The sequence below is a fragment of the Dendrobium catenatum genome, unplaced genomic scaffold (assembly GCF_001605985.2).
Source record: "Dendrobium catenatum unplaced genomic scaffold, ASM160598v2 fragScaff_scaffold_1676, whole genome shotgun sequence".
Lineage (NCBI taxonomy): Eukaryota > Viridiplantae > Streptophyta > Magnoliopsida > Asparagales > Orchidaceae > Dendrobium > Dendrobium catenatum.
In genome coordinates, this window is record NW_021320138.1 from 954,452 (window position 1) to 977,286 (window position 22,835).

Genomic DNA, 22,835 nt, shown 5'->3' on the forward strand with positions numbered 1-22,835 from the left:
AGAACTCCTAAAGTGCTGTTCTTTAGGGCCCTAATTTATCAACTATTAGAGGTTGGGCATTGATGATGAGGAGGGATACTCTATTATGTTCTTGATTGGAGGGATGAACATTATTTCTATTGTAAACATTAGTTCTTTGTGTACATTATTCTTTAATTAGTCCATCATTCATTATGCCTAAATTTACATCTATTGTTTTATGGATGTTGTGTTGTAGCTCTTGTACACAATTGCATACAATTGCATTGCATGTCGTGTTATGTTTTTTGTGTTGTATCTCTTAAAATACATTTTGTTGTGTTATGACTATTTTATTATCTCTCTTATAAGTGATTGTATTTACTCTGTTATATTAAATTTATAACATGCTATGTTATAATCCATGTTCTAACCTATTTGATCCATGTTTGATCTATTTTTTGATCCATGTTAGAATCATATTCAAACCTTGCTAGAACATAGTTTGAACTTAGTTCATACATAGACCCTAACCTTGCTATAATATTGTTCGAATTAATGTTTGTTATAGCAGACTTCAAATAAACACATGTTCAAAGAATAGGGTTGATACAAAATGAATTTTTGGGCATATTTTTACAAGAAAACAAACCATGGGCATATTTTTTCAAATTCTACTATTATGGGAATATAAAGTCAAAATTCCTAGCTGAATTGAGTGCCCTTTCTTTCAATGAAATTAACATCACCTTACCCCTACAACATCAACAACAGTTTGACAAATGTTAAGCATTTTGGGCTATTCATTTTCTTACTGTCTGTATAAATTCTTCACAAATACTGTTAAACATATTCAAAGACTTCGTTGCCGCTTTTGATTTTTCTTATAAAATCTAGCTTGAGTGTCAGCTTATTCTCCAATTGCTGATCGAATTTTGTTTTCAAAGGATGTTTTATCAGGGCAGTCAGTTTTGTTTGCACCACGGTTGCCTGCTGAATATGCTGTTTGGTTAGGTGAGATAAAGGCCTTATCTTACTTTAAGGTAATTTTTATTTATTGGGTGATTTTTTTTTTAAATTTTAAATTTTATATGCCTAATTTGGTTTGTAGTCAGGAATATTAAACATCACTTTTTATGCTTGCAGGAAAGATACATGGTTGATATGACTTACTTTGTAGATGAGATAGCACAAGTTCTGTATGATTTAGACGGGGAATCAGGAAAACCTTTACTTTTCCTCTTGCATGGTTTAAACACTGATAGCAAAAACTTCTCCAAGCCGGCAGAGTTTAAGGTGTCTGCATATATAATACATTTCCTCCTTGGTGTATAGTAATCATTATTCTTTTTATTTTGTCATTGTTTCTTCTTTCTCATAGGGTCTTCAAACTCAAGTTGATGTTCATGCATGTCATGAGAATTACTAATCGTTCTAGGTTCATCAATTTTAGTCATTGACATGAAAAATAAGGATGATTGGACAATATATAGATTATTACTTAAAAATCTAATTTTATCATTTATTTAGCTGGTCAAAACCATTGGAATCCTTATAAATATTATCAGTAACCCAAATTTTAAATTCCATGTCATTCAAAAGACTGCACATTATAAGTTAAAATTATCTTTTCATACAATTAGCCATCCATTTTGAATACTTTGATGAATTCAATTAATTATCAAATAATTTTAAATTTTTTTAAACTATATTTTGCACTAATTTTAATGATTTAAAGGATAGTTAGCGGTCTTGATTTTACATGCAAGGGTTATAATATTGAAATCCAAATCAGAGGAGAATGTATGCTACTAGTTTTAATGATGTAAAAGAGAATGAGTGGACTTGATGTTACATTTAAAAGTTAAAAGTTATAAGATCTAAATCTAAATATGAGGATAATAATTGTTCTCCTTTTAGTAGGAGGAATGTTCATTTGGTTTATATGTACGTATGCATGCATCTCTGCATAAAAAGGTTGTGTTATGACACACCAACGGGGTGTAATTGAGTTGTGAACTATCACTACTAGAGTTTTTGCAAACTATTTCTAGTCAATAAAAAATACTAAATCATAGCACAAATATGTTATCTAGCACAAACCATAAGTGCATGCAAAATATAATGGTAATCATGTGATATTATGCTAACTAGTGAGCGGTATATGCTTTAAGTACAATATTGAAATTCACCACTTGACCGGATTACTAGATAAGTATTTAGTCATACCGATTACATCATAAACTTAGAAGTAAAGATTAAATGCAAGTAAAGACCAAGAGTATGCAAATAAACAAATTTATTAGGTTTGGCTCCAACCACCTATGTGGTTTTCCTTAGCACCTATGCATTGTGAAATTCGCTATTCTCCCTCCTTTACATAATGCTGATAGAGAAAATTTGTACCTTCATACTATCCTTCACATTCACTGAGTAGAACCATACCCTCATATCCTTTAAGGATTAGAACCCATTATTCTAAGAGCTAGGACTACTCATTTCTCAATTATTTTGAGGTACCACTTCCTTCTCAAGTTTTTTAATGGGGTGTATAATTAGTGGATACAAGAACACAACATTCAATCTCTATAAAAGACTACGAGAAAGAAAAGGAAAATTCCAAAACATTGAAAAGAGAAAAACAAGCAATCTCCTTAATTATTTGTGAGGTTCCACTATCTTCTTACGGGCGTACAAGAAATAGTGGATGCAAGAATACAACATTCAATCTCTATATAATATTACAAGAAAGAAAAGAAAAAAAACACCAAAACTTTGTAAAGAGAAAAATCGGTTGCAACAACTCTAGGAATGATTTCTATTAACACACAAAAACTCTTCTGAAATGAGACATTTAAGCACACTCTTTCCCTTTTGCAATTTTTGAAATGAAGTGGAAATGGGTGTCTATTTATAAACCCAATGAAAATAAGCTAGGTCAAGATGAGCTTATTTGTCATGGGGACCATGCATGTTCATTGCTTTATTGTCTCTGATTTTAAGTGGTGATGGGAAATGAATATTAAAATGACTACCTTCTTATATATTTATATATACTCATATTCCTAATTAGCTCTCAGACATGTTATATTGTTAATATGTTTGAATATTGAAAATAATATTTTAGGTATTTGATATATGTTTAAGCATATTTTAGCGTAAGAATCATTCTAAATCAAAATTAATTACAACATTGACAACCATATAATCTAAACTATTTAATATGCCTTGATATCTTTATTGCACCCTTCAATCCTGATAGATTCTTCACTTAAAAATATGAAATAATAAATAACATGCTAACATCGAAGTAAAGATCATAATAAGTCAAAGTAAGATCATGACAATAAGTTTTTCCCACTCCAATTTAACTTAAACAAGTCGTCCAAGTCATTAAGATTATTATTTCTAAATTGAAAAGTTTCTCATAATCTTATCACTTAGTGGGTCTTTGTTAGAATCATCATTATAGTGAGTTACTTTTGCTCCTCCATCATCTGGTTGTGAGTGCATGCGACATCAGGTGTAAGTGCAACGTGTGGCTAGTAGTCTAGGAGGTGTGCATTATTCAGGTTCTCAATTATGTTTGTTTTAGATTTAGTTGTAGAGAAATAACAAAATAGGAATTATTTTGTATATTGAACTTATAAATTAATCTTTTTAAATCACCTAAACCTTAGTTTTCTAGGCTGTTGACTCTTATGAATTGCGTAGAGGTATGCCTCATCGGGATATGGTGAGATGTATGTCTCATGACATTTTTTTTAAATTGCACTAAGGCAGGCTTTGAGGCATGTTTCTTATTACGAAAATTTAAGCAATGATCCATATAGATTCTGAGATTCACGCTGAATCAAAATGCCACTTAGTTGAAGGCATTTTGGACCTTAAATCAATTAAAGGATGTAGAATGAAGCAACATTTCCTATGAGATCCTTACTGTGCCATCATGATCGATGGAGTTTTAGCCTTGATATTTGAGTTGCACCGATGGTTTCGATGGTGATATGCATTAGATGACTAGGCTAATGTTGGCACTCAAGATTCATGTGATGCGCTTGCTTCAATAAGGTCGATTGAAGGATCAATGTGAATCTTGGTGTGCTTGAGTGGCATAGGAGTTAGGATTATTAAGATTCATGTCAATTTGCGTGCTTCATTAATGTTGCTCAAGGGATCAACCTCAATCATGATGTAATTGAGTGACATAGGTGTTATAAGTACTATCATCCCATCTGAACCTCTTTTCTCAAAAATTATGTCTAAGTAAGAAAATTGAGGTCCTTGATATCAATTTATTAGAATTAATCGAAAGCTATTTTTTAGGGCCATATCACTTTCGATATTCTTACTTCAGCTATGTTTTTATTTAATTTTTGTCAATAGCAGGTATTTCCTAATTCTAGATAGAGAAAGCATGTTTTAGTTTTAAAATATTCATTGCCTTTTCATTTCTATTTTTATCACCGTATCTACTCTCTCACTACCTTGAAATTTGAATATGTTGTCCTGATAATATTTCTAAAATTCAAAGCAGTTCCAGATGTCAAATCTCTGATGTTTTAAATCGTCTGAATTCTATCATGTCATGACTACCTGTAGGAGATGGATAAGTTTGAGACTGATTTAATCACTCTTCATCCGATATTGACTGAATGCCGAGTTTTCAAATCTAAATTGGAGCTTGATCTTATTCAATATGCTAATGATGTGAGCTCAGAAGCACATGTTGAGGTAGTTTGAGCCAATTACTTGCTGATTTCTTCATAGTTAATTTTATTCTTGACACTTGACATTATTCTTTTTCTTACTTTCTAATGCATATTCTTACTTTCTATTGCCTTATATGATGAATGTATCAAGTTGATTATGATATTATGGGATTTTTTCCTCATCTGTGTGCCCATTTATTATGAGTAATTCTCATAATAGGTCAATTTAATTTTATATTTTTTATATGAGTAATTCTTATGTTGGATATGTTCACATGCACAATGTAGGAGGGAAAACTATGGTCTGATGGGAAGACGGGATAAAGGTTCATATATTCAAGAAAGAAACATTAAGTATCATAAATTAAAATCCCAAAATCCAGAATTAGTCAAACCTACTGCTTACTACAATCAAGCAATAATAAATTATCACGCTTTCAAGAGCTTCCCTTTTTAGCTGAGAATTATAGCCACAAGATGCAAGTTCGTAAATTCATTTGAGTGAGAGAAATTGAAGTAGATAAAGAAATATAAGGAGAGGGAAGGCAGCTATTTTCACCTAATTTACTTGAATGTTCATGGTGAAGGTTGAGACAGCGAGAGCCCTCCATTTCACTTCCCACTTGGTTCAACCTCCAAAGTATTCATTTAAGATGGAAAAGAACTTGAGTGGTGAGAATGACAATGGGGGAAGATAAAAATTATGTAGGATAATGGGTGGAGTGCTAGTGAGAGGAGAGAGAGAAGGGGGAGGGATCATTTAATGCTTTGGACATGTTAAATTTGAGTTATGTTCCCTTAAAGGCATCTTGGCCTTTTAATGACCCGTAGCATCATTCTTGTTGTTGATAATTTTTTTAGATCTAGTTATCTTTGAGCTTGAGTCCTTCCTTAACACCATATCAGAAGTTGGTTTACGTTATTCACCAACTAAATCTGTTCCATGTAATTATCTAGGCGGTAATTAAAATCTATTGACATTTTTTTTCGTGTCGACCTTACTCTGATTGAGCCAATTTGATCCCGATTGGGCTCGAGTGCGCTCGATCAACTCGATCGAGCATCGTCGAACTAAATTTGACCCTAATCGGACATTAATTGAGTCAAATTAAGCTCAATTTCATCCAAAATGAAATCGATCAAGATCGACTAAAATCGGTCCAAATCGAACCCAATTTAGCCTTGTCGAACCAAATTTGACTCAATTCGCTGTCGATTCATGTTCAATTTCACAAAATTGATTCGATTGGACCCAATCGAACCTAAATAGACTCAATTCGATCCAATTCCGATTCAATTTGGGCCCAATTTCAACTCAATTGACCTAATTCAAGTTCAATTTAATCCCAAATAGGTTAAATTGATTTTTTAGCCATTTCTAATCATTTCCCGAAATAAGGAAATCAGATATAATGGCTATGATTCAAAGAGCAACTGCTACAAATCTTTTCCCCATTTTCCTGCTGATTTATGCGGTTGAGGAAGGTATTTGAGAGCAAGGAAATTTTATCGAGCAACATTCTCATTTTCTGTATGGAGTAAAGCGGGAGGTCTTTCTATTTGGTCTTCCCTTGTTCTTACGTGAACCCCCAACTGAGAGAAGAGCAAGAGCAGGCGTCGGCTAAGGGCATCTCCAACCGAAATTCTCATTTTTCACTGCAAAATGCAGTAAATTCAAAAAGTGTCGTGATTCATCTCCAGTGGAACGCCATTTTACCCCCAAATCATCCCTCGTTTCTTTCGCGCCTTTCTCAGACGAGTTCGGTAGAGAGAAAGAAATGACGCAAGTGAACAGTGCGACGCCAATATTGGCGTGGCACTGTTCAACTGCGGTTAAATGGCGGAAGAAATGACGTTTGGTTGCGACGTTTGAGGGCCTCCATTCGGCTGTTTGCCGAACGGTTGGAGATGGTCTAAGGGCTCCGCATGTTCGACCTAGAGAAGGAGAAGCAGACATTTCTTTTTCGTGTGTCCATACCGAGTAGAACCGAAGGTGAGGGAGAGCTAGCTTTGCTTCCTCAGTGCGTCCGTCCAACCCGAGCAAGGAGGCCGACGTTCGGCCTTTTTTGTCTGTCCAGAACAGAAGATGAGGGAGACCGAGCGTGTGCATCCCATCTGACTGAACCAGCCCGAAATAGCTGCGTCCTTTGTGCCTTCCTAATCTCATGTGCACTTGACATAGCCAATCGAGAGGAGTCTTTCACCTGCTGCCCTCCCCTTCTTCCTCTTCCTGCCGTTATTCTACCTTCTAAAGATTGGTGGAGACATTACGTAGGCGAGGGTTCTCCCCCTTGCAGCTGCTGTTATTCAGCTCTTGTCCCAAAATCAAGAGCATAAGCTGCTGTAACTCCCCTATTCCCTCAGCCAGTGAAGATTTGGAGCTTCTTCTTCCTCTCTTCTTCATCCCGGTGGGATCGTGAAAGTGAAATCAACTTCTGGGTGTATTCAAGCAAGTGAAGGAAACAATCCAGAGCTTTTGGACAGCAAATCCGCCTTCCATTCTTCCTCAATCTCGCCTTTACAAGGTGAGTGGATAGTGAGCTGCGCCGAGACCTACTCGGCGATATAAAATTCCCCAAAACTCAGGAAATCCCTAGGTCTTTTGGCCATTTGAGTTGTGTTCGACGCTCTAAAGCCATAAGTCCAAAGAAACCCTTGCGCTTTGCTTTTCAAAACCCAAAAATAAACCCCTATTTGCTGTCCGCTCCGCAAACAGTAAAAATCCGGTGATTTCCACTTATTTTCTCTCATGTGAGAGCCCGAGGAGGATGGTGACGTATGTGTGGTGTTGGATCGGTGTCAAATACCTTCCAAATGCATGTTTTAGCATTCATATCACTCTCCAATCTGTCGCCTACAACCAACTTAGGTTTCGTCATCATCATATTCAAATTTGGTGACTATGCATTTGAACAAATGAATTACATAATTGTTTAGGTATTAGATTATGCCAAAATTAATCTTACAAAAAAAAAAAAAAAAAAAAAAAAAAAAAGAATTGTGGCCCTCTTGCTAGGTTCTTCACTTTCCAAAATTTGTAAATTTTATGAATATGTTCAATTTGATTCTAGATGTCTGTGAGATTAATTCATGGTGTTCTTTAAACCTTTAAAAGTCAATAAGCCATGCCTTATGCTACCTTGAATTTGTTTGAACAGATTTATGAAGTCTTCAAATTAAAAATTGTCATGACAAAATTTAGGAGAATTTGCATACAAAAGAATCGATAGCCTCTATGACCTGGTGAATATCATGATGGGTTTGATTGATTGAAAATTATGCATATGATATCAAAGCATTGTGAGATTTCTTGTATGCTTCAAAGACCTACGTTGCAAATCCCATAATGTATATGATCAATCAAATTGATGATTGATATTTTTGTCAAACATAGAGTGTGAAATCGTAAAGTTCATGAATATGCTCACTTAATTCCAAATATTTGTAAAGCTAATTTAGAGGTATGCAATGTACTCTCAAAGGTCCATATGATACCCCATCCTTTTTTTCTTTTGGAATTATGTAAGTTTATTCATGCAACTTTTCAATTGAAGTGGCCAAATAAAGCAACAAGCAACCAAAACATATAAAGAATTATTAAATTTGTAGTTCAATCAACACATGTCTAAACTCCTATGTCTTCTAATCATGTCGAAATAGATTTAAAGCTCCTCCAAAGCTTTAGGAATCAATCTCCTCTTTTCCAATGAATTGAAAACATTCATGGAAGAATAGGAAAATCTCTTCCATATACTCATTCCTCTCATGCATGATGTTTGGAGCCTCCTCAAGGCTCCAAATGTTTTATTGCATGAATCCTAGCATCCCTTAGGAGTCATCATTGATCTACCTTGTGTAGGGTGTTGTGAATTTCCCCAAATACTCAATATATCATATCACAAGCTCCTAAACTTAGAACTTAACTCTAAGTTATTTCATTTCATTTGTCAGAACACAAAACCGACACATGATATCCTTGCTTGTTGCTTTCTAAGTCCACATAAAGGTTCCCAAGTGACCTCTAGAGAGCTCAAAAGAGCACTAGCAAAATCTTAAGGTCAAAATCTTAGATTCGCATGATTTGTTTATTGATGCACAAAATCAATGAAAAATCATCCTTCCTTCCCATGCATGATGTTTGGAGCCTCCCCAATGCTACAAACACTTCATTGCATGAATCAAGAACCTTAGTATCAAAATCCTAGGTTCATTTCATCTTGCTTGTTGACACAAAATCAACAAACATTCATTCTCTCTCTCTTCCTTCATGCATGATAAATTGATTGTTCAAGGAATATTCACAACAAGAAGTCTATTTCTTAATCAATAGCTGATCTTAGTATCAAAATCCTAGGTTCATTTCATCTTGCTTGTTGACACAAAATCAACTAACAATCATCCTCTCTCTCCCTCCCTTCATTGCATGGGAATCTAAATCTCATCTTCCTTTTTCATTCTCCTGACCGAAACTAGGAGAGTATACTGATAGGAAATACTTGATTTCAAGTAGTTGCTAGCCCAAATCTGAAGTAGAACAAGATAAAAACTGCAGTTTTTATCCACGAGACAGCAGTTTTTGCACGAAAACAGTGAGAGAAAGCGAAAAAACTGAGATTAAACTCCAACAACGGCTTGTATTTCACTAGTAGACGATGAAAATAGCAAAGATCAATTTTTTCTTCAATCCGAGAGGAAGAACAACTCTCCAATCTCCGGCAACGCCAAGAGCCAAAGCAAGAAAACCTAGATCTCAAAGAGAAAACTCAAATTCAAGAAGCCCCTAATTTCCCCCCATCTCCCTAATTAAAGCAAAAGGAAAGATACAAATTACATAAACACCCTCATTCAAAATTTCCCTCCAACGAAACGCTCGAAAGCTCCCTAGCCCGCCTCTCTTCCGCCGATTATGCGAACAGGTTCCGCCTGGCTTTAGACCGCCGGGCGTAGAACCGAACCGGTCCAGCTGGGACCGGTCCAAGCGTAACATTACTGGCCTCCCAAAGAATCACCTTGTCCTCAAGGTGAAAATCAGGAAACTGATGTTTAGTCCTCTCGTATGGCTCCCACGTGGCCTCGTAGTCAGAAAGGTTCTTCCACTGGATCAACACTTCCTTAGTTTTATCTTTTTTTTGGCGAACACCCCTCAGCTCCAACGGTTCCATAATCACTTCTAACTCCTCCGTAAGTGTGGTTGGCAGCTCGGGAATGGTGATGTGGTCACCAATGGCCTTTCTCAACTGTGAGACGTGAAAAACCGGGTGTATAGTCGCCGATGGGGGTAATTTCAGTCGATAAGCTACTGTCCCAATCTTTTCCATCACTTCATAAGAACCAAAGTACCTTGGAGCCAGCTTCTCATTCCTCCTGTTGGCGACTGTCTTCTGCCTGTATGGACGAAGCTTCAAGATCACCTTATCCCCTGCATCAAACTGGATATCAATTCTATGCCCATCTGCTTGCTTCTTCATGATTTGCTGCGCCCTCAGCAAATGCCTCTTTAACTCTTCTAGCACTCGGTCCCTTTCCTCCAAGTACTCTTCTACTGATGAAACCGGGGTACTACTGCTCCCAAAGTGTACCAAGTGTGGGGGGTCCTGCCCATACAACACCTTGAATGGAGTCATTTGTGAAGTCGAGTGAAATGACGTGTTGTACCAGTACTCAGCCCAGGATAGCCACTTTGCCCAAAGCTTTGGTGTCTCCGAAACAAAGCATCTTAGGTACGTCTCCAAGCTTCTGTTGACTACTTCCATCTGGCCATCCGTCTGTGGGTGGTAGGCTGTGCTCCTCTTGAGCACTGTTCCCTGCAATCTGAATAACTCCCTCCAGAAATGGCTGAGGAACACCTTGTCCCTATCTGATACGATCGCTTCTGGTACTCCGTGCAGTCTGATCACTTCCCTGATGAAAGCTGAAGCTACTATCACTGCGGTGTAGGGATGTCTGAGTGGAATGAAGTGTGCATATTTGCTAAGCCGGTCCACCACTCCTAGTATCACCGTGAATCCTTCTGACCTGGGTAATCCATCGATGAAATCCATGGACACTTCCTCCCAAACTTTGTTTGGAAGTGCCAATGGTTGTAGTAAACCTCCTGGGGCCATGGCCATGTATTTGTTTCTTTGGCAGACCTCACAACCCGCGCGCCACCATCTCTTCCACATCTTTATGCATCCCCTTCCAATAAAGTTCTGTTGCCAGCCTCCTGTATGTCTTCTGAACTCCTGAGTGACCCCCAACTGAGCTGCCATGAAATTCCTGCAACAGGTGGGGAATGTGTATGGAAGTTCGTGGCATCACGAACCTCCCCTGGTACAATAGTCTCCCCCCTTCAATGTAGTAACCAGGATGACTACTCCTGTCTTTCTCCAGATCCTCCCTGATCTTCCTCAGTTCCTCGTTCAGCATACTTTCTTCTTTGATGGCCCCCCAATCTACTATCAATGGCGCTGACACAACCAACTCCTGAATCTCCCCAACGCATCTGGATAAAGCGTCGGCCGCCTTATTCTCCAAACCAGGCTTATAGTGGATCTCAAAATCATAGCCTAATAGTTTGGATAACCACCTCTGATGCTCTTCGGTCACCATCCTTTGCTCTAACAAATACTTCAAGCTCCTCTGATCAGTCCGTACAATGAAGTGTCTTCCCAAGAGATATGGCCGCCACTTTTGGATTGCCAAAACAATGGCCATCAGCTCTCTTTCATACACTGACTTCAATCTAGCTCTGGCTGAAAGCACTTGACTGAAGTACGCTACTGGCCTGTGATTCTACATCAACACCGCCCCTAACTCATATCCTGAGGCATCTGTCTCTACTACAAAGGACTGATCAAAGTCTGGAAGAGCTAGAACAGGGACCGTCGTCATGGCCTCTTTCAACCTCTCGAATGCCTGGGTGGCCGCCTCTCCCCAGCAAAAATTATCCTTCTTCAGCTGCTCAGTCAAAGGCCAGGCAATGGCACTGTATCCCTTCACGAACTTCCTGTAGTATTCAGTCAATCCTAGAAAACCCCTCAATTCCTTGAGGTTCCTAGGTAGCGGCCATTTCTGCATTGCTTCAATTTTAGTTTGATCCGCTGCTACTCCTTGTGATACCACATGTCCCAAGTATTCTACACTTGCCTGAGCAAAACTGCACTTCTTCAGGTTGGCTTTCAACTGGTGCTCCTGTAGCACTTCCAATACCACTCTCAAATGCTCCCAGTGTTCCTCCACAGTCTTGCTGTACACCAGGATGTCATCGAAAAAGACTAGGACAAACTTCCTAAGGTGCTGCTTGAATACCCGATTCATCAGGGACTGAAATGTTGCAGGAGCGTTAGTCAATCCAAAGGGCATTACCAGAAATTCATAATGCCCTTCATGAGTCCTGAACGCTGTCTTTGGAACATCAGTCTCCTTCATCCTGATCTGGTGGTAGCCAGATTTTAGATCTAGCTTAGAGAACATCACTGCACCATGTAGCTCGTCCAATAGCTCATCAATCACAGGAATTGGGAACTTGTCTGGTACAGTGCCTTTATTCAGAGCCCTGTAATCCACACAAAATCTCCAACTCCCGTCCTTCTTCTTAACTAGGATGACTGGACTGGAAAAAGGGCTGTTGCTGGGTCTGATAATCTCTGCCCCCAGCATTTCCCGGATCAGCTTTTCAATCTCATCTTTCTGAATCTGTGGATAGCGGTAAGGACGGACGCTGATCGGAGTCTCACCTTCCTTCAGAGTAATAGCATGCTCCAATTCTCTCTGAGGAGGTAACCCCTGGGGCGGTTGAAAGACTTCGCTGAACTGGTGTATGAGTGGCTGTACTGCAGAGGGAACATTGCCTTCCTTCTCCAATCTGACTCCTTCCAGGCGGTGTAACTCTACCAAGAAGCCTCCTCCTTCCTCATGAATGGTTCTGATGAGGGATTTGAGAGAAACCCCTGCTTTGGTCAGCCCGGAATCACCCTGAATCGTCCTCTTCCTGCCCCCAACCACCATCTCCATCCTTAGTGTTCCCCAATTGATTTTGGTCTCTCCCAGTGTCTGCAGCCATTTCATCCCAAGGATGACATTCGTACTTCCCAATTCCAAGGGAAGGAAGTCTTCCTTTACCTGGATCCCTTGAATCTTCAATACTACTCCTCGGCAAACACCTCGACCCATCTCCACCTTCCCGGTGCCCATCATTACTCTGCAACCTCCGGTATCCACTAGCTCCATCCCCAACACATCTACAATCTGGGTGGAAATGAAATTGTGGGTCGCTCCACTGTCTATCAACACCACAACCTCACGACCAGAGATCTCTTCTTTCACCTTCATAGTGTGACTCGAAGTGAGTCCCACTACTGAGTTCAGAGAGACTTCTGCTACATCCAGATGCAACTTCTCATCCTCCTCCACCTCGGGGTCATTCCCAGCACTCTCTTCGTCTTCCTCATCTTCACAAACGAGGAGAACCTGAAGAGATCGGTCCTTGCACCTGTGCCCCGGCATGTACTTCTCATCGCATCTGAAGCACAACCCCTTTGCTCTCTTGTCCTGCATTTCTTTTTCTCTCAGCCTTTTGAACTGTCTCCCATTTCCTCCTCCCGTCTTTTCCTTGGGTGCTTCCTTCTGACCACCTGACGCTACCCCTTTTGATAGTAATACTGCAGTAGTCATCTTGTACGATCCCCCGGACTAGTTGCCTCGAGCTCCTCTTTCTGATCTCTTCTGATCTTTTACCAATTGTGCAAGCTCCATAGCCTTGCTTAAATTCCTTGGCTCCAACACTCTGACAGCTGTTCGTATCTCCGGTTTGATCCCCTTCATGAAATTCTCCTCTAGGGCTGATTCTGAGATGTGATCCAAACGGCTAGCCAAATACTCGAATCTGTCCAGATAGTCAGCCACGGTCCCCTCCTGAGTCAGAGCAAAGAACTGCTCATAGAAGTCTCCTCCCCCATCGGCTCGGAAACGCTCTAATAAACACTCCTTGAACTCTCTCCAATTCCTGATGGGCTCTCTCCTGTCTCGCCACTGATACCAGGCCAACGCCTTCCCTTCCAGACACAATCCTGCCGCCGTCAGCTTCTCATCGTCTGTCAACCCGTTGACAGCAAAGTAACGCTCCACCTTGTATATCCAGCCATGGCCATCTTCCCCCTCAAAGATGGGCATCTTCAACTTCCTCACCTTCGGATCCCTTCCGTTACCCCGTAACTCTCCATAACCTCCCCTTCCTCGAGGAGGAGGTGCTCCCCAAGTGTCCCGGTCCTCCCTCCGACGTTGGTATCCGAATCCATCGTCATAATCCCCTCTTCCCCTTTCAAGATTAGCACATCGACGCTGAAATTCAGCACCTCGACGCTGATATTCTTCTCTTATTTCGCCAAAATCTGCACTTCCCTCATATTCTCCCCTCCTGCCTTCAAAATCCACCCCTCGACTCTGAAAATCAGCACCTCGACGTTGAAAATCCGCACCTTGACGGTCATTTCCCATGCTCATCTCCTCTCTAGAAAGTGGCTCTAGAGGTGGCATGTCGTCGTCTCCCTCAAGGATCTCCGCATCTTGATTTCTCCTCCCCCTACGCGGGTTCGGATTTCCTCCTACACCTTGGTCTCCGGTAGTCTATCTTGCTTCCGAAGTCATCGGATTCGTCTTCATCTCCAACAATTTCTTCATCATTTCTTCTATGGCCATAAATTTGCCCTCCAACCTTTCGATGTTGGTGGTGATTTGATTCTGAAAGTCGAAGAATCTCTCCTCCAAATCGGTTTTCAATTGACCGACTTCACCCTCCAAAACATCCACCTTCTTTTCGGCCATTCTTCTTCTAACGGATCCTCAAAATTATTCTTCCGGAGATGAAGAACTTGCTGAAATTTCAGGATTTCAGCCGCCGGTGGTCCCGAATCGATGCTCTGATACCAATTTGATAGGAAATACTTGATTTCAAGTAGTTCCTAGCCCAAATCTGAAGTAGAACAAGATAAAAACTGCAGTTTTTATCCACGGGACAGCAGTTTTTGCACGAAAACAGTGAGAGAAAGCGGAAAAACTGAGATTTAACTCCAGCAATGGCTTGTATTTCACTAGTAGACGATGAAAATAGCAAAGATACAATTTGTTCTTCAATCCGAGAGGAAGAACAACTCTCCAATCTCCGGCAACGCCAAGAGCCAAAGCAAGAAAACCTAGATCTCAAAGAGAAAACTCAAATTCAAGAAGCCCCTAATTTCCCCCCCATCTCCCTAATTAAAGCAAAAGGAAAGATACAAATTACATAAACACCCTCCTCATTCAAAATTTCCCTCCAACGAAACGCTCGAAAGCTCCCTAGCCCGCCTCTCTTCCGCCGATTGTGCGAACAGGTTCTGCCCGGCTTTGGACCGCCGGGCGTAGAACCGGACCGGTCCAGCTGGGACCGGTCCAAGCGTAACATATACATCTTTTCTTTGAACATAAAATGCTCAAGGAATATTTACAGATTTGTAACCCACAAGTTGCATATTCCTTTCCTCTCCCTATAACTCAAAAGTTATAAAAAAATCCTCTCATTCCCCTAGACCCCAAATTAGGAGAATGCACCTCTATCTTTGAACTCCAAATGTTCAAAGAGCATTCACGAGCTTGCAACCTCTAAGTTGCACATCATTTCCCCTATTTACTTAATACAAATTTGATAAATAATCATGCTTCATTGATGGCAAAATTCAATGATCCATCCTCAAACTTGCAACCCATAAGTTGTACACCACCTCCTTGTATTTGCCCAACATAAATTGGGTAGATAATCACTCTTCTTTGGACACCAAATGTTCAAAGATCTTCCTTCAATTTGTAACATCTAAGTTACATTTTCTTCTTCATTTCAGACAAGTCAAGATTGTACAAAAACATTCAAATTCCCCTTCTTTGCCTAACCCTGAATTGGGAAAAAATGAATATATCTCTTTGAACATCAATTGTTCAAATAATATTCATGAATTTGCAACTGCTAAGTTGCATCTTCCCTTCTTCTCATCTCTCCAACCCAAGTTAGATGAATGAATCCTTTTCTTTGAACATCAAAAGTTCAAATATTCTTTTCCAATTTGCAACCTACAAGTTGTACACTTCTTCTCTCCCTCCACAACTTAAAAGTTGTAGGAAATTCCCTCATTTACCTAACCCAATTTAGGTGAGTGAATATCTTTCCTTAACATCCAAAAGTTCAAGATAAACTCCTTGTGATTTGAAATCCAAATTCACTTATCACCTCCCTTTCATCCTCCCAACCTAAGTTGGAAGAATGAACTCTCTTCTTTAAACATCTGAAAGTTCAAAGAAAATTCATGGTGACTTGTAGCCTATGTCTACATGTCATCCTTTCATGTTTGCCTAATCCAAACTAGGCAATTCATCATGCATTATTGAATACAAAGTTCAATAATTGCTTTGTGACTTCTGACTCCAAACTCACAAGTCATCCCTCTTCACTATGGGTTTCAAATGCTTTAAAGAAATTTCCAACTCTTAACCGTTAAGCTTTGAGTTTTATTACTCTCTTTCTAGCTATAAAAGCTAAGGAGGATTCTTCATTATTTAGCCCAAAAGCTCACAGTTCGACATCTCCTTCTTAGACCCAAATTCTAAGCAACCTTTCACTTAACATAACAAATAATCCTCCTCTCATGACATATAAAATCCAAGCTCTAGGTATCTTCTAGGAGCTTCCCTCTATTAAAATTCATCTTACTCTATTAGATGAATTTCGCAAAGTCCTAAGTCTAACTCTTGGGCATGTACACCTTACACTATTAGGTGAAAATTCTACTCTTATCCAAAGGCTAAGAGAAGTCTAAAAGTCTCTAAAATTGGTTAAGTTTTCTTTGATACAATGATCAATCATTCTACTCCAAAAGGTGAGATGCTTGTATCATTGTATCTTAGGATTTCATAAGTAATAAGCTTGCCCAAAAAACAAGCAGTGGCTACAGTATGGGTTCTTCATAACCTATCATAAATATGAAATAATTAAAAGCTAAATAAAATCTTTAAGTTACAAACAACTTAAAGAGAAACCACCCTTAGATTAGGATTAAATATCTTCACTCCTTAATAAAATAAAACACCATGTGCAGTGATATACCACACAGTCGGTACATACTTAGATGCACAACTCCTAGGTATGCTTGGATTATGATTTTTCTTTTCTACGCATGTGGTTGATGTTTTTGTTTGATGCCTTTGGATTTCTGTGTTGTGGGGACTTACCCTTAAGTCGTTAGTGTAGAAATATATATACATACTCTTTTTACAGGTGGCCATGTCCAAGTGTGGGCGCAATAAATAATAAATAAAAGTGCTTGCTCATAGGTGCTGCTTAAAACGCTGATAGAAAATACTTGAGTTCGCAAGCAAACCTAGCAATAATTGATAAAAACAGCGAGAAAACGAAGAATTCATGATGGAAGAATGTTGACTAAGAAAAAAATGAAATAAAAAAAAATCGTAGTAGTTTACCTGATCCTCTCATGTTCTTTAATACAAAAGCTTACCTAATCTAATTTCCCTCCCAAGCCCTAACTACCCCCTCCTTTTCAATTTGAATTCAATTGATCGAGTGGGGCCCACCCATTGGGCGGAAAATCTGAGAGGCGGACTGTTTCCGCTTCCTGTAGAAGTGCTGAGCCAGCCCTTGGGCTGGCCAAGGGCCGGCTGGGCCGGTTTAGCCTGAACTTGTGTATCAATACCACCCTCCCAAATAATCACCTTGTCCTAAAGGTGAAAATCAGGAAACTAATGTTTCACCCTCTCGTATGTCTCCCACGTGACCTCGTAGTTAGGAAAGTTCTTTCACTTGATCAACACTTCCTTAGTTCTATCCTTTTTTTGGCGAACCCCCATTAGCTCTAAGGGCTCCAAAACCACCTCTAAATCCTCAGTAAGTGTTGCCGGTAACTCTGGGGTTGGCTGTATAGTCACCAATGTCCTTTCTCAATTGCGAAACATGAAAAAATTGGATGTATAGTCGCCAGTTTCAGCCGATATGCTACTGCTCCGATCTTCTCCAGCACTTCATAAGGCCCAAAATACCTTGGAGTAAGCTTCTCATTCCTTTTGTTGGTGACTGTCTTCTGTCTATACAGTTGGAGATTAAAGAACACTCTCTCCCTCACTTCAAATTAGATGTCCTTCCTTTGCCCATCAGCTTGTTTCTTCCTAATCTGTTGAGCCCTCAGCAGATGTCTCTTCAATTCTTCCAGCACTTTATCCCTCTCCTCCAAGTACTCATCTACTGAAGAAACTGGAGTACTGTTACTCCCGAAGTGCACCAAGTGAGGAGGATCCCTTCCGTACAATACTATGAATGGGTTAATCTAAGAAGCATAATGAAAAGAGGTGTTGTACCACTCAACCCATAATAGTTACTTAGCTTATAGCTTGGGTGTCTCCGACATGAAGCATCTAAGGTAAGTCTCCAAGCTCTTGTTGACTACTTCCATTTATCCATCTGTATGTGGGTGGTAAGCTGTGCTCCTCTTCATAACTGTCCCCTGTAACCTGAACAACTCTCTCCAAAAGTGGCTGATGAACACTTTATCTCTATCTAGTATTATTGCCTCTAATACTTCATGTAGTCTGGCCACCTCTCTGATGAAAGCTGAAGCCACTGTCACTGTTGTGTAGGCGGTGTCGGAGTGGAATGAAATGTGCATACTTGCTCAATCTATCCACCACCACTAGAATCATCGTAAAACCTTCTGATCGGGGCAACCCATTTATGAAGTCCATGGATATCTCCTCCCATACTCATCTCGGAGAGCCAACGACTGTAGTAGTCCTGGTGTCATAGCCAAGTATTTGTTCCTTTGACAGATCTCACATTTGGCTACCATCTCATCTACATCTTTATGTATCCCCTTCCAATACAACTCTGAAGCTAGCATTCGGTATGTCTTCTGCACGCCCGAATGGCCCCCCAATATTACTTCCATGAAACTCATGGAGTAAGTTTAGGATGTGGATCGAGGTCCAGGACATCACAAACCTTCCCTGATATAGCAGTCTGTCCCCCTCCAATGAGTACCCTGGGTGGCTACCCTCTTCCTTTAGTAAATCTGACCTGATCTTTGCCAAATCCTCGTCTCTAGCACTTTCTTCTTTGTTGGCCTCCCAATCAAGCATCAAATGAACATATAGTGTCACTGTCTACAGCTCCACCATACATCTGGATAAGGCATCATCCGCTTTGTTCTCTACTCCTGGCCTATACTGAATCTCAAAATCATACCCCATCAACTTGGACAACCACCTCAGATGCTCCTCTGTCACCATCCGCTATTTCAGTAGGTATTTCAAGCTCCACTGATCTGTCCTAACAATGAAATGCCTCCCAAGTAGGTAGGGCCGCCACTTCTGGATGGCCAAAATGATGACTATTAATTCTCTCTCATAGACTGACTTCAGTCTGTCTCTAACAGTCAACACCTAGCTGAAATAGGCAATTGGCCTACGATTCTGCATAAGCACTGCACCTAGCCCGTATCCGGATGCATCTGTCTCCATAATGAAGATCTGAGTGAAATTTGGAAAAGCTAGGACCGGTATCATAGTCATCGCTTTCTTCAAGCTCTCAAATGCTGATGTGGCCGCCTCCCCCCATAGGAAATCGTCCTTCAACTTCTTAGTGAGTGGCCATGCTATGGTGCTGTATCCCTTTACAAATCTTCTGTAGTAACCTGTCAGTCCTTTGAATCCCCTCAGCTCATTCAAATTTTTTGGCACTAGCCACTTTAGCATTGCCTCAATTTTGGATTGATATGTTGCCACCACTTCTTTGATACAATATGGCCCATGTACTCTACACTAACTTGTGTGAAGCAACACTTCTTCAAGTTGGCCATCAGCTGGTGCTCCTGCTGCACCTCTAACACCCTTTTCAAATGCTCCCAGTGCTCCTCTATCTTGTTGTAGACTAGGATAACATCAAAGAATACTAATACAAATCGTGTGAGATAAAGTTTGAAAACCTTATTCATAAGTGCCTGAAAAGTAGCTGGAGCATTGGTGAGGCCAAAATGCATCAGTAGGAACTCATAGTGTCCCTCATAAGTTCTAAAAGCTATCTTGGGTATATCCTCCTTCATCCGGATCTGATGGTATCCTGATTTCAAGTCTATCTTGCAGAAGATCACTATTCCACTCAATTCATCTAACATCTCGTCAATAACTGGTATAAGAAACTTGTCAGGTATAGTTTTCTAGTTGAGCGCTCATCGTCAGCTGCCATCCTTCTTCACTAATAGCATTGGACTAGAGAATGGACTGATGTTAGGTCTGATGATTTTTGCCTCCAGCATCTCTCTAATTAACTTTTCAATTTCATCTTTCTGGAATTGAGGGTAGCGATAAGGCCGTACACTAATGGGTGACACTCCCTCCCTCAACACAATGTTGTGCTCCTGCTCCCTCTGCGGTGGCAATCCTTGATGTGGCTGAAACACCTCTTGGAACTGCTAAATTAATGGCTGTATGGAGAGGGGTATGTCCCCTCCCTCTTCTAATCTAGCTCCCTCCAAATTGTGCAGCTCCACCAATTATACTCCGCCTGCCAATTGTATATCCCTCACCATAGTTTTAAGAGAATCCATGGATTTGGATAGCCCTGCATCTCCCTTAATCACCACATTTCTTCAATCTACCATCAACTCCATCATGAGTGCTCTCCAATTCACTTTGGTGTCTCCCAAAGTCTGTAGCCATTTTATCCTAGGAAGACATTTGTACTCCCAAGCTCCGGTGGAAGAAAATATTCCCTCACCTGAATCCCCTGGATAGTCAGTACCACTCATTTGCAAATCCCCTAGCCTTTCTCCAATTTTCCCATACCAATCATCACCCCGTAACAACCGGTATCCACCAATCTCACTCCCAATTGATCGACGACCTGAGTGGAAACATGGTTTAAAATTGCGCAATAAAAGGCACGCCTCAGTGCAATATGGCTCCTTTAAGCCTCAAAGCCCACACAATAAGTTCAGGTTTTGAGGCGTACGACTCAGGTTTACTGAGGCGCGCCTTGTCTCACAGTTTTGAGGCGCTGCCTCTAAAAAAAATAACATAATATATTTTTGTTCAATTTGGACCCCCTAATTACCGACGTGGATTTCCTTGTGAAATGTCAACGTGGCTTCAACACTTGAACCCTGGTAAAGGTAAAATGATAGAAAAATTTCACAGTTCACGCGGCTTTTCGGTTTTCAACTTCCGGCATACGTTTCAAGCATTAGCTCCAGAGCAATTTCAAGCTTTCACTCAGTTCCTTCTCAGATGTCGTCACCCCCAAAGAGAAAGGTAATTTGGGGGCATGTTTTTTGTTCAAGTTTTGCGTATTTTATGCTTATGCTATACATATGTGTTTAGGATTTTGAAGTTATTCGTATTTTATGCTTACGTTATGCGTATGTGTTCCTTCTCAAAACTTTTAAGTGTTTGATGCCATCGTATTTTCTCTGTATTTAGTTTATGTTAAAATTTGAAACCTAAATCATAACTAAATTTTAACAATTAAGCCATAACAAACTTTTAAAATAGAGTAGTTTGTGCCAATGTTGCTCGTAGGATGTGCGTACGCTATGCATAAGCACTGAGTACTCTATGCGTATGTTGTGCGTATAATGTGCGTACTTGTGCGTATGTTGTGCGTACTCTATGCGTATATTATGCATATTTTGTGCATATTTTGTGCTTTTTATGACTATCTTTTTTAACTTATTTTATATATTTTTTATCTTAATTATATATATATATATATATATTCGCCTTATTACCTATCGTTGTTATATTTTGACTTTTCGAACAATTACTTATAATTTTGCTCAGCAAATTTTTTCTGAAATCGTGGATAGATTGAACCGTTTAAAGATAATACAATTTTCACAATTTCTTGAATTTGAGCTAAATATCCCACTTATTTATGAGCTGATATCAAGGTAGAATATTTCAAAATAATATTTTATTCTAAAAGGTCAGCCTATTCCTTTCACTACTGATGAAGTGACTCTTCTTGGATTTGAGCTAAATGTCCCCCCGCCGCGAGACTATGTTAAGAACGTTTATTATGTATTTATATTCAAATTTATTTTTTCAACATAATAACTTTAAAACCCTTTAGTTGCTTTAAATAATAGCAAATAATGTAGATGATTTTTTGTCAATAAACTGGGCGGGGTTGATTAGGGAATTTTTAGTTGAAGAGTTTAATAAGGTCTTTTCTAAGATTTCAAATAAGAAGCCAGCAGGTTACATCAACGGTTTTATACCTCTACTAATTGTGAGTGCTAACTGCTAAATTCATTCGAAATTTTGTTTAATTTTTATAATTCGTTTGTTAAAATTTTCTTTCATATTATGCATATTTGATTCCTGGAGTATACTTCTATTTATACTCCTATTTATGCTAACAAAAGACCCTGTTTTCTTTGATGGGCCGATGATATTGCATATACTACAGAGGTGGTCACTAATTTATTTGTTAATCTAAGAAAAAGTCAGGTACATATTGTATCAAATTTTAATTAATACATCTATAAAGAATAAGATTTTGCTGATATACAAATTTTTTTATAGATTTTTGATGTCCTTTAGGGAGTTTCCCAGACTGAAATTGATCTGGTTAACATCAAAAAATATCCATCAGACAGCCCTCCATCCCCTCATAAAATATCCACCCATCAAACCCCCCCAATCTTCCCATCATACCCCACCTCAGCAAGACCCCCACCACTCAGCTAACACACTTTCATTTTTCTGCTGAAGCACTTGATTCTCTTTAAGAAAAAATAATCAAATCCTGTCAAGAAACCTGTACAAAACTCTTTCTTGGATTTGAAGGTAGGCTGAGCAGAAAGTTTGAAGATTTAGCTGAAAGAATAGAAGTTATTGAGGTCAAGCTCAATAATTATATTGATCAGAGCAAATTATTTTCTCAGAAACGATATGTTAGCTACTCTTCATCTTTTAATAAGAAACAAAAATCAGATATCCGTCCCCCTAATAAACCAATCCAATTAAAAAATATACAAATCCCATCAAGAAATATGTCAATCCCCTAAAATGAGCCAATCCAGTACCATATATGATATGAGAACATGGATTCTGAAGGAGTTGGAAAGCACTGATAAAAGCATTAAAGAAATTAAG

General features: G+C 39.4%; 1 protein-coding gene across 1 annotated transcript in view; it reads left to right on the plus strand.

Annotated features, from left to right (window-relative positions):
• The window catches only part of LOC110096835 (xaa-Pro dipeptidase), a 123,816-nt gene that overhangs the window by 40,792 nt on the left and 60,189 nt on the right, over positions 1-22,835 (plus strand). Inside the window, exons 4-6 of the mRNA XM_020822960.2 lie at positions 906-1,001; positions 1,105-1,254; positions 4,561-4,692. Of these exons, the coding sequence (XP_020678619.1) occupies positions 906-1,001; positions 1,105-1,254; positions 4,561-4,692 (378 nt within the window). The remainder of the gene's footprint in view (positions 1-905; positions 1,002-1,104; positions 1,255-4,560; positions 4,693-22,835) is intronic.